This window comes from Sorghum bicolor, chromosome 8 (assembly GCF_000003195.3).
Source record: "Sorghum bicolor cultivar BTx623 chromosome 8, Sorghum_bicolor_NCBIv3, whole genome shotgun sequence".
Taxonomy (NCBI): Eukaryota; Viridiplantae; Streptophyta; class Magnoliopsida; order Poales; family Poaceae; genus Sorghum; species Sorghum bicolor.
Window position 1 is genome coordinate 9,290,630 of NC_012877.2, and position 16,202 is coordinate 9,306,831.

Sequence of the window (16,202 nt, forward strand, 5' to 3'; positions counted from 1 at the left end):
GCATGCTAAGAGTCAGTGGAGTGAAGCTAGAAGTCGGTGCCCACATAGAGGGCGGCGGGCGACCCCTCCCTGATAGGGTGGACCCCCTTGTGGCCTTCCACTAGTGTCCCCACATGTCATAGTGTGGTTCTCATGTTTACTTGCACGTTGGTTTGTTCCCTGTGGGACCATGAATCCATGTGCCTTCATCTTTCACCCTTGATTGAAAGAACAAGTGACATTTGAGGGTGGAAAGTGACTTGGTGAGGCTTCACATGGATCATGCCACGTCACAAGCCATGGTCATCCCCATGGTGGAGTCGGCCAACCCCACCTTTGTGGGTCCAGGTGCTCATTCTATTCTGATTTGATTGCTCCTATATCCAAATACTAGGAGTATATGTGGAACCATTTATTGATAAAATATGTCTATGTCATGGTATTCTTCCTCTATTTCGAAGACTGTTGACGTTGTTTTGATGTGGATTTTTATGGTATATCCAACGTCAACATCTACTCATGTGGAGTCCAATAAAATTAGATTTTTTATTTCATATTCTTTTCTATGATTTACTATGTTTTTTCAAAGATTTAGCTGAAATAAATAAAAAATAAAAGGATAAAACCATTGTCACTATAGCAAAACCACGGTTACTGTAGCAAAATCACTATCAAAAACCGTCTGAGGGGGTTATTTAAACAGTTTTGGAAAGTTCTGGGGGTAAAACATCTGGTTTCAAAGTTGAGGGGGTTAAGTAGTCCACCCTCCATAGTTGAAGGGTGAAGTAGACTTTTTCCAATTGGTTTGTCATATAACCAAGGATCAAGCTAGAATCTAGTTTTCAACCCATTCTTATCTCAATTGCTCTATACCCATTAGATACAAATCTCTTATCTTGGGAACAAATGGGAGAGTCAAAAACTTTGTGAGTCACAAAGAAGATTGTTTTATTGGATAAATACTTTGCATAAATTAACTCTTGCCATAACCCATGGTCCTGCTCTAGTTTCCACCACCATTTAGTAAGTAGACCAAGGGGCAGATACCTTGTTGAGGTTGAACTTACTTCTCCTTACCTTTTAATGCAATCAAAACTTTGGTGATGGTTCACTTCTAACTTGTGGAGCTATTTTTTCATTGCAACTTCACTGGTGCATGAATCTACAACAATGTGCTCATCAACACAAGATTTGGTGCAAGATGTTGAGTTTAGATTAGTTAAATTAATGCAAGATGCAAGAAGCAGAGACACCATTTTGAATTATGTCAAAGAGAGAAACCTTTTTAGGTGCTTTTTTAGGGTACTTGTACTATCTCCAAGTTTTTTCAAGTTTGTTAGCTAGTTCAACATTATATTCGCAAATGCGCCAAATTTCTTGCAAGTTCATCATAACTTTTAATTGAGCACTTACTTTGTTCCAAGTTTTTTATTTTGCTTGGTGCTTAGTGGAAGTTTATTCTTATTCTTCGACCAAGTTATCAAGATCTTCATAGGAAGGAGTAGAATCATTATGATTTCCATTGTTTTCGCTTTCAACTATACTTCTTTTGCCATGAGACATATGTGTGAAATGCTTGATGATAACTTGCGGTGGAGCCTCTTGTGATGGACTTTTTCCTCACTTGTCCCATCATTCACATCTGTAAGGCATTGACCACCTTTTCCTTTCCGTCGATTCTTACTGTTCTTTAGCTTGGTTTTGTTGGACAATCCTCCACAAAGTGCTAAACCTCATCACAACCAAAGCAGTCCTTCTTCATTTGTGTTTTTCTTTGGTTGGTGAACATGATGTTTCAATTGTGATGGACACGCCCTTGAATTAGATCTTGCCAATCATCTTCTTCACTCCTCTAATTAATTTTATCACTTCTTCATCATCAATGGAGGATTATCTTCATCCTTCTCATCTTCTCCCTCACTTGAACTTGAGCTTGATCCAACCTCTTAACCTTCTTCTTAATCTTCTTATGTTCACCACATAAGAGGACGATGTTTTGTTTGCTTGATGAAGATGCTTTTAACCCATCTTTCTTGACATTTCAAATGCCACAATCTTCTTGATGGCAACGACAAGATCATTGTGCTCAAATCTTCTCGAGAAGACAGAACTAGAGTCCTTTTGGCTCTAACAAACAGGCCATTATAACACAATATACGACATCGATTGAAATCATTGTGATTATTACTTATAGACAATGACAATAGTGGTGGATGTGAAATGGGATCCGCCGGCTAGCTAGGTAAACCTGAGTAACAGGTTAGCGTAGTGAAATCTAATACAATTGTAGGTCCACGAGAACTATCTATGAAAAAAGAAAAAGAAAGTGGAAAGAAGATAAACCATATTTGTCATTCCGTCTACATCACGTTGTCTTATACAAATAACTAAAATCATCTAGACTATTACTTATGGACAGCGATAATTATGGTGGATGTGAAATGAAACCCGTTACTGCAAGTAAATCTAAATAACAACCTTGGTGCGTGGAGCCCAATGAAGGAAAAGAAAAGAGAGTGAAAAGAAAATAAATTCATAGTCATCTGTTAATATCACGTAGTGTTATTATATAAATATAAATGATTAAATTTATCATAACTATTACTTGTGGTTTGTGGACGATGGTAATGGTTGTGGATACGGAAATTAAAATGAAATTCGTCGGTGCAAGCAGAGCTAAACCTATGCAAAATCCAGGCCTTGTTTAGTTCCTCAAAAATTTTGCAAAATTTTTGACATTCCTCGTCACATCGAATCTTTATACATATGCAGATGAAAATAAAAACTATTTGCACAATTTGGTTAGAATTGACGAGACGAATATTTTAAGCCTAATTAGACCATAATTGAATAATATTTGTGAAATACAAACGAAAATGTTACTATTCCTATTTTGTAAAACTTTTTAAAGTAAACAAGGCCCCAATACTAAAGAAAAGGAAAGGGAAAGTGAAAGAAGCGCAAACCCACACAGCCGCACCCGTCCGATCCACATCCCGAGCCAGCCGCCTACTCCTCCCACTGACCCCGCGGATTCTCCGGGCCTAAAAGGAAAAAAAAAAACAACCCGAAGCCGAAAAAGAAAAATCCTCGCCGCCGTCCCTCACCACGGCGACGGCCACCGCGACCTCGGCCCCGACGTTGCCGACGGCGCCCACCATGTCGGCGTGCTCTCCCGTCCCCACGCTGCGGCCCGACGAGCGGTCCGACCTCCTCTCGCTGCTCGCCGCCGCCGCCCGCCCGCTCGCCGACGTCGTCGCCGACTTCCTCGCGCGGTTCCCCCGCGAGCGCCGCCTCCGCGTCGGCGGCGCCCTCTCCTTCCTCCTCGAGGCAAGCCACGCCACGCCCGCGCCCTTGCCTCTCCCCTCCGCTGCCTGAGCCTACCTCCAGCTTTTCTCTTGCTTGCTTTCCTTTCGTCAGATTGGGCGGGGTGCTTTGGCGGCGGTAAACGGATCGGGGGCTAGCTTGAGTTGGTTGGGCTAGGGTTTGTGCTGGCTACTCAGATTTGGTGGGTTTTGCTTTATTGCGCCGGTTTGAGGGCGCTGCTTTAGCTGGGGTCGACGCGCGAATCGGGATGAGTTAGGCTACTGCATTTTTGCGATTTCACTCTCTGATTGTGGTTTAGGCTTCGGATGGAGTGTCGGATGGTTCGATGTAGCTGACATTTCTGGGGTTTTGGAGACCATTGACTCGCCATCTTTCGGTTTTCATGGGACGCTTTCTGAATTTTGAATCTTTTGACCTGGAATGGATCGCTGGACATGTAGATTTAGGGCCATTTCTTCAGTCTTTTGTAGTTTGAGGCTAAGTTCCTTTGTGTTTGTGTGTGGCTTCGTGGGGTTAGCTCGATCATGTTTGTTTGGATTTGTAGTCGGTGAGAATTTCATAGCTATTGGATTCTTGACCTTGAGTTCTTGCTGTAGCTGGTCTTTATCACTGAGGTTTAGGGTTGTAGTTCATGGTAAACTCAAACCAAACTTCAGTAATGTGTGATTTATCACTTGTAGAATATCATCAGATCAAAAAAATAAAGAACTTGGTCTAAACTCTTTTTTCATAGTCCCATATAGCACATTGAGCATTACTAGCATTAGTTATGTCAATATTGTGAGCAAGAGGACGCATAACACTTGTGGCTTTGAGGATTCACATTCACTTGTTTGTTAGTATTGATTAAATTTTCATCACCCCTATTGAACGTGCTTCTATTGGTTCATGCAATCTGAAAGCAGAATCTGTATAATTTTCTTATTTCTTGTTGGAGTAAATAATGCCAAACTGCTGGTGCAAGTATGGACTATTTCAGTTTGATCTACCACCGTCTGGTTATAGAATTAAGGGAAGGCTAGAATATTTGGTTCATGTGTCAATTTTTATAAGAACAATGTGCAACCTTGTTAGTGCATGAAAAACAATTTGAAGTTTACACATAGGCTTTGATTTTGTTCTTTAATTGTACCATTTCAAAAGAGCTTTCACCCTTGATGAAACATTTAATCAATCTTCTTCGTCTCCTATAAAGGTGAACCATGGGTTGTGTTCAGTTCTTTTATGCCCCTTTGCAAAAAAAAAAGGCTTGTAACTTGATTGTTCTTCTCTTCCAAGGCTCACTAGTTTTGAAAGGAACCATATTTTCCTTACAGAACATGTCAAATTTCTCCATTAACCATACTGCAGTATATAGGGGTGAAATGAAGAATACTGCAGTTAGAGTTGTATTGATGTTCCACTAATTGGTGGCATGCTATAGCTGATTTAGTGGGTTACAACAGCGCTGAAAGTTTTGGGCTGTTTAATGCTGCAGAACCTTTCATGTACTGACAATTCCCCCCTGCCTGGTACGCTGTCCTGTAGGAGACATTGCACAGCACTAGTGATTTCTGAACCAAATTATGCTGTGACAATAGTAGTTGGTGTTTTCACATGCATTCTCCTTTATAACATCATATTTGCACCTCACATGTGCAAATTTTTAGGGATACTATTCACCTACCTTTAGTTCATTTTGTAAGTTGGGTCTGCTCTGTTCACTATGAGATTCTAGATTCATATTGCTTTCACCGGAATAGTGCTACAAATCTGATATATTATGTTGCTCTTCGATTAGGACAAGAAGATGCTTCATCCTACTGGCCGTTTAATTGCATTTGCAATTCTTCATCAGAGCTATTCGCCGCAGACAGCAAATCCATATATTCCTATATTGTTAAATGTAAGTGTTAAACCTTGTTGTTTCAATTCTGTGATTTGGTTTATGACGGAAGAATTCACATTTTTTTATTCAGCATACTTAAACAAATCAATGTTCAAAATTGCAATATTCTTCCATATGTTTCATGCTTGACTTGACTGGACTATATTTTATACTTCCCCAACTCCCACATCTATGGCACTGTTACCAAACACATATTCTGATCTAGTACCGAAGTTCGCGTGAGGGCATATCTTCTTTTAGGAGATACTTATGTGGACCAAAAGTTTAGTCGTCTACATTATCTGATGGGGAATTGGTCCCTTGAAAAAATTCTGCCTTTTATTGTACATAGTCTTTCATCTACAAAACCTTCAGCTCCTATTTGGCCAAGACTTGCCTTTATATTCTAGCATATATAAGCTGGATCCTTGCATTTTGTGCTACCCACTTGACAATCTAGGTCCACACAATGGGTTTATTATTTTATGTTGACCTCCAACTCCAAGTCTACCACTGGAATCTTTTTTTTTATTGTGACTTTAGGGTCTTATTTGATTTGTGCTTTAGCAATCAAACAGCTGAACCTTGGAGCCTTGTATATTAGGTTTCTAGAGCTTTATGAATAGTATAAGTAACTGCTTTCTTAATATCTCACCATTTTTTGAATCATTTGGATCAGTCAATGTTGCCTCTATTATATTCTTGAATGGTAACAGCAATTTCTTAATACCATTATTTTTTAAAAGATCAATTAAGGTCAGTTCACATTTTGAATGGATTTCTGTTCAAATCAATCATGTATTCCTCATTTACTGCTCATCGTTTGGCTCCATGCTAGAGAGCTATGTTTATAGCTTTGATTATTACTTATTTATAGCATCTGAGTCCTTGTCTCTTTCAATTGTGTGGTTTCAGTGGCGAGAAACATAACTGATTACTTTCTTTAATCATTTAACACCATGCTGAAAAATCGAACATTCAACATGTTTTGCTACTTTTCTATGGTTCTTGAGATGTAATTATTGCACCGTCTTTTGGGTGGGCTAAATATTTTTCATGCTTGATGCCTTAGTTTCATGTGCTGATATCTACAGGCAGCCTGTGATGAAACGTCAGAGAAATCAGAACGGGCATTTGTCCAGTTATTATTGACTTCATCTAGTGGCAACAATAACAACGAGGTCTTTTCTCTTTCTTTGACTTTTAACTACGAGTCTACATTTAGTGTGGCATAGAATGACAATATCTTAGGGATTATGTTCTCCTTTCCTATGCTGACATGCATCTATTGATTAAGGTTCATTAGACATCCCTACTGTGAAATTTTATATAATATGCAATCAACAGCTTGGACATTTTTTTTTTAATTTATTGATTCTGAGAAAGGAACCTGCAAAATATGTGTTTATTTAGTTTCTGTGATGATTTTTGTTTTTCAGGTCCTGAATCAGTCTGCCGTAGATTACATAAATGGATCTGTATCAGCATCTCAGGTGGGCTTTAGATTAGGTAAACAGCTTTTTATGTTTTGGTCAAGTGTGATTATTCATATGCTCGTCTATTTGTATAGGATTTTTTGCCTCGGGAACAACTTGAGAAGCAATATTGCAGTACTAGTGTACATTCCCGGCCTCAGATTAGTAGTTTCAGAGCTGCTATGGTTAGAAGTGCTATACCAGATCCAGACGTGCCTCAAAGTTGTGCAAATTCATCAGAGTATGTAGGCTCATGTACACCCCCTTATCTAAATTGGTATTTCTTGTGAGGTCCTTGGAATTCATTTGTCCAATTTCTTCTCCTTTACTTGTTGCTTTCGTAACCTTGTAAGGTCTTCGATATCACCACCTGGAAGCAAACAGAAATCTGCCTCTGATGATAGAGATACTACTATTGCTGTTTTACTCCAAGACAAATCGGGGGGAAGGTTGGGTCCGCAATGGATTCGGCCCACACCCCCAAGACTTCCTGTACTTGATGGGGAGGTAAAATTACTGAGTCAGAAGTTGCATTTTAATACCAGTTTTGTTTCTAAATATAACTTATATTGTGATGAACATACAGCTACAATGGTTGAACCCTGACAATAACCACGAGCTATTATGGGATTATAGCATGTGTGCTGACACGAGTCGAGGGGCTGCTATCCGAGATTTGATTGCAAGAGCCTTAAAAGGTCCACTTGCACCTGCCCAACAGGAGGTTCACTGCTACATTCTAATATTTCTTCAAGATGATGATGATTATTTTTATCAAATTGCTTGTGCTATGACTAGGATTTCTTTTCCTCTTGTTTCCTTATGATAATTTTATAGCCTCATTGCTGGATAAATTTATGGCACCTAGGTTTTATCACCCTTTTTTTCTCAGACATTCTTTGGTACATAAGAGATTCCAATGGTACATGCCTAATTTGTTCACAGTTTCTTGCAGCAAGTCATAGTAGAACTGACAAAGGATCCTAAACTGGTTTATTACTGTGGGATGACCCCACAGAAGCTTCCTGTATGTGTACTCTATGAATGCTGAGTCTCACATATTTAATGCCATTTGATCTTGGAGTTCTGAATCTATGCATGGTTTCAGGATCTTGTTGAACACAACCCGCTCATTGCTGTTGAGGTTCTTTCGAAGCTAATTCACTCTCCTGACATTCCTGGGTGTGTCTCTTTTCTTTGTTGTATGTTCTATTATCATATAGGCAGCCTTCTTCCTGCCCTTTATTTGATCAATGATCCTTTTTTTGTAGTTACTTTGATGTTCTTGTGCACATGGAAATGAGCTTGCATTCTATGGAAGTTGTGAACAGACTTACTACTGCTGTTGACCTTCCAACAGAGTTTGTCCATGAGTACATCACAAATTGTATCCAATCATGTCAAAACATAAAGGTTTGTTCTTTGTTTGATTCATTTTGATTAAAGTTTTTTTAAGCCTCTCATCTGGGTACAACTGTAGCATCTATTCATGCACGAATGCACGCCCACGCTACCCACACACACCAGACCTACAACTGCACACAGATCAGTAGACCCCGTCCTTCCAGAGATCACCAGGACCAGCCATGGTTTCATAGGTGACGAGTGCATTGCAATCCCTTTTTGTCTCCACGCAAAAGAGGCTGCGGCCATTGATGGGAGCAAGTCCCGGTGAGAGATGCGAGTGTGATTCCTGGGAATCGAACTCGCACCGGCAGCATGCACGCCGGCAACACTAGCCACCCGAGTACTAGCTCAGTTCATTTCGACTGAAGTTGATCAAGAAGTATTCTTCACCATTTTTGTGTAATATCACATCTTAATTGAAGTTAATAGTTAAATAATTTGGGTTTTAATATTTGTAATTAGCAGATATGTTCTAGCAGGGGCAACTTAATCTTGACTGCATTCCCTATGGGAATGTGAGACCACTGATGCATGTGCTTAAATTACAAGGCCCATGGTGAATCTGGGGATAAATGCTTTTATCATTAGCCTTGGGGATCACTAGTGATGTGGGTGATTATGGTGCTGTTACGTGTTTTGCATTATTCCAAAAGAAATGCCCTATGGTTTATAGAACGTTGTGCTTCACTCCTTTAATTTCTGCGCTTTGTGTTTTGCTTATCGGTTAATTTGGGGACTTTCATGTTAATGTGAGGTATACTGATATATGTTTATCTGAATGATACTTGTTTTTTTTGTGCAGGATAAATACATGCAAAACAGACTTGTGAGACTAGTTTGTGTTTTCCTGCAGAGTCTTATCCGAAACAAGATTATAAACGGTGAGCTGTTCATGCTTAGCAAAGATCAGCTTTGCATAGCGTTGCTGACATGTCGTAACTTCTGCCATCTCAATCGAAAATAATCAGCTGTCAAAGATTAGAGTTTAATATTCCTGCTTTCTGCCTCGAGTATAATATCCAATTGTACACCTTGACTTTAGTACTTTACCCCCTGTGCATATTTCTGCCATCATTGTATGGTTTGCTCACTTCTGTAGGCTAGTTGCTTATTACTTATCTTGCATTTCATTCCCTGATGCATTTTTAAGGTAAAATTCAAATGCTCTTAAGCTACTTGTTGGAACATTCTGACCTCTCTACTTTGATTTGATATCCTATGCATATATATATGTGTAACACTGTAGCCAAATTTTCTTCTTTGGTTCTTGTTGCTTCTTTTTTGCTTGGATATATTGCAATGTTTATTTCTATGGTCTGAAATTGAGACAATATAGTCTCAGGTCTGGAGGTGCTGTTTGACAATAACCATGAACACATTATGTATTTATTTATAACTGATCTTGTAGTTTCCAGCTAATATAACAATCAGTGTCTTGTGTGCAATACCATTGATAGCTGCCCTGGTGTAATTTGAATCTCACGAAGTTAATTATTGAAATGCTAGTCCACAAGTTAGGGTTTTCCCACCCTTTTCCGAGTGGACAAGGCAGATAATTTTGTGCATTTTTATTTGGGTGCAGTTCAAGATCTTTTCATCGAGGTACAAGCGTTCTGTATTGAATTTTCACGGATAAGGGAAGCAGCTGGTTTATTCCGGCTACTGAAATCGTTGGAGTGAAAGAATTTGTATGTTTTTACTTACCTTCTCTGTACCATACTGCATCTTTTTTCCTAATTATGTATGTACATCTTCATTGTCATGGTTCAGTCAAATGCCTCAAGGGCATTGGATGCGATCATGTGCTGTATTGAAATTTTCCATGGAACCATTTTTGGAACTTGATGGGCTGTGGTAATACGATGTGATAGAAACGTCCTGATTGTTTAAAATTCCTATTGTCAGATAGACTGATTGTATCAGACACCGAAAGTTTGAAGTTTGCCTGTTCTGGGTAGTTCTCTGGCCACTGGGTGTTCAAGATCGGTCTGGTATGTTACGCGCACCATCTCAATTGCAGAATCCGTGGCACCCTTTGTAATGACAGTGCATACCCTTGAAAGAGTGGTGGCTAAAACAGAGTATACCAAGAGCAGTCGGCCAGTCATCAGATAACCATGTGTTAATTGTTGGTGCATGTTTAGATCAGCTTTGTACTTTGTAGGCTCATCATTTGTATGGAAACGAATAATACATGCATGCTTTGATCTAGTCATATTTGCCGTGTAACCTAAACAACGCTTCAATCTGTTTTATTGTCAGTCTGTTCTCGCCTGGTGCGCGGCTCTGGATGATTTTTCCACAATTGATTTACCGTTCTGTTTAAACCACATCAGGTTGTCAGTCTTTCTCATCAAATTTGCCTGTGTTTTTGATGGTAGCAGGTTGGTTCTATAGACAAATATATCAAGAAACTCTACACTCAATTCCGTAGACAGTGCTTTCGTTTCTTTTCGAAGGAAGATGCTATATGTGTCAGGTGACTCGGTGAGATGGTATTGGTGGCCAAAAAGGCTACACGGGTGGATGATGGATTCATAGTTCATCTCGTATTGGACAAGTTTGTTAGGTAGTGTAGGGAGTGGGATGACGCACGATCTGGTTTTAGATGGTGACCCCTGACTGCTGAACCAAAAATCCTTGCGCAGGCTGCAGGACCATATATATATATATATATATATATATATATATATATATATATATATATATATATATATATATATATATATATATATATATATATATATATATATATATATATATATATATATATATATAAATATATATGTATATAGAGAGAGATATCTCTCTATCTATATATATATATAGATACATATATATAGATACATATATATATATATATATATGTATATATATATATATATATATATATATATATATATATATATATATATATATATATATATATATATATATATATATATATATATATATATATGTTCATTATAACTGGAGCTTATCAATGACCGAAAAACAAATCTCTCTGGTTCTATGTTCAGCCAGCGATCGTTCTCCTTTCACAAAAGCTGAGCTGCTGTCCACTGAATCTTCACGATTATGGTATTGAGCATTGACCGTGGTTTTGTCCAGGCGCCGCCCGGGCTGAAGATGACGTGGACATTGAAATTGTCTTACGGAGACTGTTCAGCTAAGAGTTGCACTGGTGACAGAGGCCGGCGTTGACGTACGCTACCTCTCGCTGCTGGGTCTGGGTACCATATGGCCTTTGATGCGGAGGCGGCTGGTTTTGACAGACGATGCAACGCCATGACCGCAGTTGTGCAAACTGCTAGCTAATTGATCTCACTCACGTTCACGAATCTGGAAAAGAGAAGAAGGTACGCATAAAGAATTGCTGCTAGACGACACAGGACCAAGTAGCATCAATGATCACTAAATAACCTGATCCAATTCCAATTCCCTGAAACAAAAATGAAGATGAAGTAGCTAATCGCCGGCTCGTCTCGAATTCTCGATCGATGCACACGTGTATATAGCCAGCTAAATCATCAAGGCGGCAGGTACATACATACAATTGTACAAATACTAATCATCGCGCCGGGTCACGACGAGGCCGCCACCGCCGCCGCCGGGAATAAGTCGTCGCCGGCAGCAGCGCCATCACCATCGCCATCATAGTCATAGCCGCGGCAGCGCGGGCTCTCGGCGAAGTCGTCGAGAGGGAAGGAGGTGGCGACGGGGCCGATGTAGAAGCTGAGCGTGTCGCCGGCGCGGTCCACCTCGCCGACGCCGAGCCACAGGAAGAGCACCTTGACGCTGATCCCGTCCAGCGCCGTGAGGGAGCCGGCCGCGACGGAGCCCCGCACGCGGGGCTCGTACCGGACCAGCCACGTCCCCGCCAGCAGGAACTCGCAGCGGCGCGGGAAGTACACCTCGAAGCTGCCGTCCCCGCGGAGCTCGTACCCGGACACCCCCGCCGGCAGGATCCCCCGCGGGAAGTCGTACCGCTCCAGCATCTCGTACGCCGTCGGCGACGACGACGTCGTGGTGGTCGCGTTGCCGCCGCCGACGACGCCGACGCCGACGGACGCCTCGGCGGCGGCTGCGGCCGGGGCCGCCAGCAGCAGGAGCAGCAGCAGCAGGGGGTAGCTGCTGCTGGTGCTGGCCATGAGGAGCAGAGCAGGTGGGTGGAGTGGCTCCGACGACGATTCCGAGCTGGCGGCTAGTTTTAGGTGCTTTGCTTACTTGTCCTTTTGGAAATTGGGATGGCTTTGTAAGTTGCTATTGGATGGATCCATGTGTCATGTGTGCTTATATGGAGTATATTCTTATCATTATTGTACAGAACTCCTCGACATGTTGGTTCGGATTGTTGTAAATATATGGTTTTTATTTAATTTGGGTATAATTTGACTGGGCGTAGCTGAGGTTGATGTAATTGACCAATCATAGAAGAAGTTGTACTTGTCATTGTGAGAATCTAAAGCTGTTCTGTTCCATAAAATTTTGCAATTTTTTTTCAAGATATTTTGTCACATCAAATCTTACGACAGATGCATGAAACATTAAATGTAGATAAAAAATAACTAATTATATAGTTCACCTATAATTTGAATGATAATTTTTTTAAACCTAGTTAGTCCATAATTGGAGAATAATTGTCAAATACATCTAGATATAATAGTTTATAATTCATTCATGTTAGAGCTATACAAAATACAGATTATTTTATATATTTTTATTTTTCTATGTACTATTATATCTAGATGTTTCTTTTATAGATTTTTGAACTGCATAAAATAGATTAGTTAGGGCAACTCCAACCAATCTCTCAAAATTTGCACCCCTATTCCTTCAAATGAGTCCCTCATCTATATTACATCGGAGCACTTCAACCGATCTCTAAATTTTTTCTACTTTTACACTGTATTGTCATGGCTCCCATTTATCAGTCCTACTTGTCAGCTTTATAAAAGAGAGAAAGGAAGATGAGCGAGAGGATGAGAGACTCCTACATCTAGAGGTTTAGGAGAGAGAAATGAAAGTCTCTTATTCATCGGGACTTGAATAGGGGTTCAGTTGGAGAGGTTTTTGATGTGTTTGAACTCTCAAAATAAGATGCAGGTTTAAATAGGAGTTTAGTTGGAGTCACCCTTATTTGCTTAGAGCAACTCCAACCATTATGCAAATGGACTTGGCATTTACCAAAATGCATAAAACTTCAAAAAACTCCCCTCCAATCGTTATGCATTTGGACTTTGTATTTTACATAGCTATGCATTTGGAGGGAGAAACTTGGCATATATGCCAAAGGAGTCCGGCTATGCAAATAGAGATCACGGGATTCTCGGTTCCACCTCGCAGGCTTTTTTCTTCCCTTTGCGCGGTTTCCCTTCGCGCCGCCACCACTTCGCGCGATAGGAGAAGCATCGCGTGTCCTCCTTCGCCAGCTTCGCGCGTGCGTTTGGACGAAGCAGCGCACAATAGGACGACGCAGCGCGCGATAGGACGAATCTACGACGTAGGCAGGCTGTTTGGCGCGGGATCGATTGGCCGCGCGGAAAGGAGTGCCGCGAAACAAAATTTTCGAGAAAAAAAAGATGATGGACTTGGCATTTTGCATAACGGTTGGAGATCACCCGATTTTAGCCTTGCCATTTTCATTTGGATGTTTGCAATTTATCTAAAATGCATAACTTCAAATGCATAATGGTTGGAGATGCTCTTATGGCTGGTGACTAGGTGACTAGGGGACGCCCTTGAGGGAATGGATGTGGCACGTTGGAACGGAGGAGATATTCCAAGACCGGCAGAGGAGATTCTCTCGCTTCCATCCAAGATGCTGTAGCAGTAGCCAGCAGAGTATTGTTTTCCCTGATGCTCACCAGTCACCATGCACCAACATGTCAAATGTCGTATTCCCTTTTTTGAAGCAAAAAGGTACAGGTGTTGGGTGCAGCCGTCTAGGTCCAAAAAGTTTTCAAAATTCTCCATCACATCGAATCTTGTGGCACATGCATAAAGCATTAAATATAGACAAAAACAAAAACTAATTACACAGTTTGTCTTTAAATCACGAGACGAATCTTTTGATCCTAGTTAGTCCATAATTGAACAATATTTGCCACAAACATACGAAAGTGCTACAGTAGCGAAATCCAAAAACATTTCACATCTAAACAAGGCCTTGCCTGCGTGTTCAAAATTCCTCGATTGAGGGTGACATGCTTTTCTTTGTTGCCGTTTTTACCGGTTGTGCACCTAAGGCTAATGAGGCCTTGTTTAGTTTGCAATTTTTTTAGATTTCGTTACTATAATATTTTTATTTTATTTAGTAATTAGTATCTAATCATAGATTAATATATTTAAAGATTCATATGATGGAATGAAAAGAAATTTTTTGGAAAGTTTTGGGTTAGTTTCTAAAAAATTTAAAGATTCTACGTCATATCCAATCTTACGGCATATGCATGGAGCATTAAATATAGACAAAAAATAACTAATTTGTTAATCAATAGTTAGATAATATTTATTAAATACAAACGAAAGTACTATAATAGCTAAAACCAAAAAAATTCACCAACTAAGAACATCTCCAACCGTTTTGCATAGTTTGTTTGGCAAATGAGAGAGTTTGCCAAATCCCAAATAAATATGACAAAGATGAAAAGAGGCAATCTCCAATCGTTTGACATTAATCACTTGGCAAAAAAGAAAATCTGGCGGTGGGAGGAGGGAGTAGTTGCGCGACCACGCGTGGGGGTGACGGATTTCGAGCGAGAGACGCGATGCCAAGCGCGGAGGGGCTTGGCATATATGCAAGTCCTTTCTCTCTATTTGCCAAGTTAACAAAATTGTAAAGTACAATTGCCAAACTGTTGGATAGGTGTTTTTTAGACTTTTTTGCAAAAACATGAATGCAAAACCTATTTGCCAAACGGTTTGGGATGCTCTAATCTAAACAAGGCCTAAAGAATCCAAAGCTTTCGCTACTACTGCTACTTTTGCAGGAGTAGTCAACCTGGGCGTTCGGTTTAAACCGACGTTTCGGTTCGGTTTATTCGGTTTGGCTAAACTTCGGTTTCTAGAAACAGGTCACCGATCGGTTTGCAAAAAATTCAGAAACCGACAATTTCGGTTTCGGTTTTTTACTTCGGTTTTTCGGTTTTAACCGAACCGACCAAACACAAAAAAAACACACATCAAAGTACAGCATACAGCATAGTCAGAATAACAATCTGAATGGTCCAGGCGTCATGTTCATATCAACAACAGTACAGAAATAAAGAATGGTCCAGGAGTTTATTAGAACACAAGTTACACAACATGATTAGAACAACAAATAAAAAGAAGCTCCATTCAGTCATTCAGGCATTCAGCCTTCTCTCCAACAGGGCAACAGGGATCAACAACACTACAACAGGAAGAAAATAGTGGATGTAGTGCAGAGTGCACGCGTGCAGTCCAGACTGTCCAATAGTGGATCAAGAATTCAAGATGAAGTAGTTGCTGTAGTGCTATCCTTAGTAATGGCCATGGCACCCATTTCTGCAATAAATAATCACGTTTCAATTACTTCTCAATGTACATGTACTCTATTCTTATGCAATAGAACTGATAACAAATTAGAACTGATAACAAATTACCTTCCTCAAGCTTGGCCATTGCTTCATGGTCCTCTTCAACCTCGGTGATGTAGTCATTTGCACGAAGCCAATCATTTGTACAAACGAGACGTTCAACCATTGTTGATGTCAGTGAGGTCCTAAAATCATCAAGTGTCCTTCCACCTGCACGGAAGGCTGATTCAGAGGCTACTGTTGAGATAGGAATTGCCAAAAGATCACGGGCCATGTGAGACATTATGGGCAATCTAGTAGCATTGATCTTCCACCATTTCAGAATGTCAAAGCCTTTAGAAAGCTCCTCATTATCTTCTGTAAGGTACTTGTCAAGTTCAGATTTCACAGTAGCAGTGCTACCACCTGTGTTGCTCATCTGTTGTGCAATTATGGAGCTCATCAGCCCAGAGCTCACTGCTGGTGCTTCTTGAGTTTCAGAAGGCACCTTGTCACTTGGAGTTGGAGCATACAGTTCCCTGTACTCCTCAAACAAAGCACGAAAACATTTGTTCACTGTTTCCCACAGCTTTGGTCCTATGTCAT

General features: G+C 40.4%; 2 protein-coding genes across 3 annotated transcripts; one reads left to right on the forward strand and one right to left on the reverse strand.

Annotated features, from left to right (window-relative positions):
• On the forward strand, positions 2,992-10,385 carry LOC110429785 (CCR4-NOT transcription complex subunit 11). 2 transcript variants are annotated; one of them, XM_021446363.1, is made up of 13 exons: positions 2,992-3,309; positions 5,087-5,191; positions 6,268-6,354; positions 6,613-6,666; positions 6,744-6,889; positions 7,002-7,155; positions 7,235-7,372; positions 7,604-7,675; positions 7,757-7,830; positions 7,920-8,061; positions 8,858-8,936; positions 9,638-9,743; positions 9,965-10,385. In XM_021446363.1, the coding sequence occupies exons 1-12, from the start codon at positions 3,139-3,141 to the stop codon at positions 9,733-9,735; spliced, it is 1,320 nt and encodes a 439-aa protein (XP_021302038.1). In that variant the 5' UTR covers positions 2,992-3,138; the 3' UTR covers positions 9,736-9,743; positions 9,965-10,385. The 2 variants fall into 2 exon arrangements, with proteins under 2 accessions (XP_021302038.1, XP_021302037.1); XM_021446362.1 differs by having other exon boundaries at positions 2,993-3,309; positions 9,961-10,385.
• Positions 11,455-12,330, reverse strand: LOC8084786. Its single transcript, XM_002442959.2, has one exon. The coding sequence runs from the start codon at positions 12,204-12,206 to the stop codon at positions 11,640-11,642; it is 567 nt and encodes a 188-aa protein (XP_002443004.1). The 5' UTR covers positions 12,207-12,330; the 3' UTR covers positions 11,455-11,639.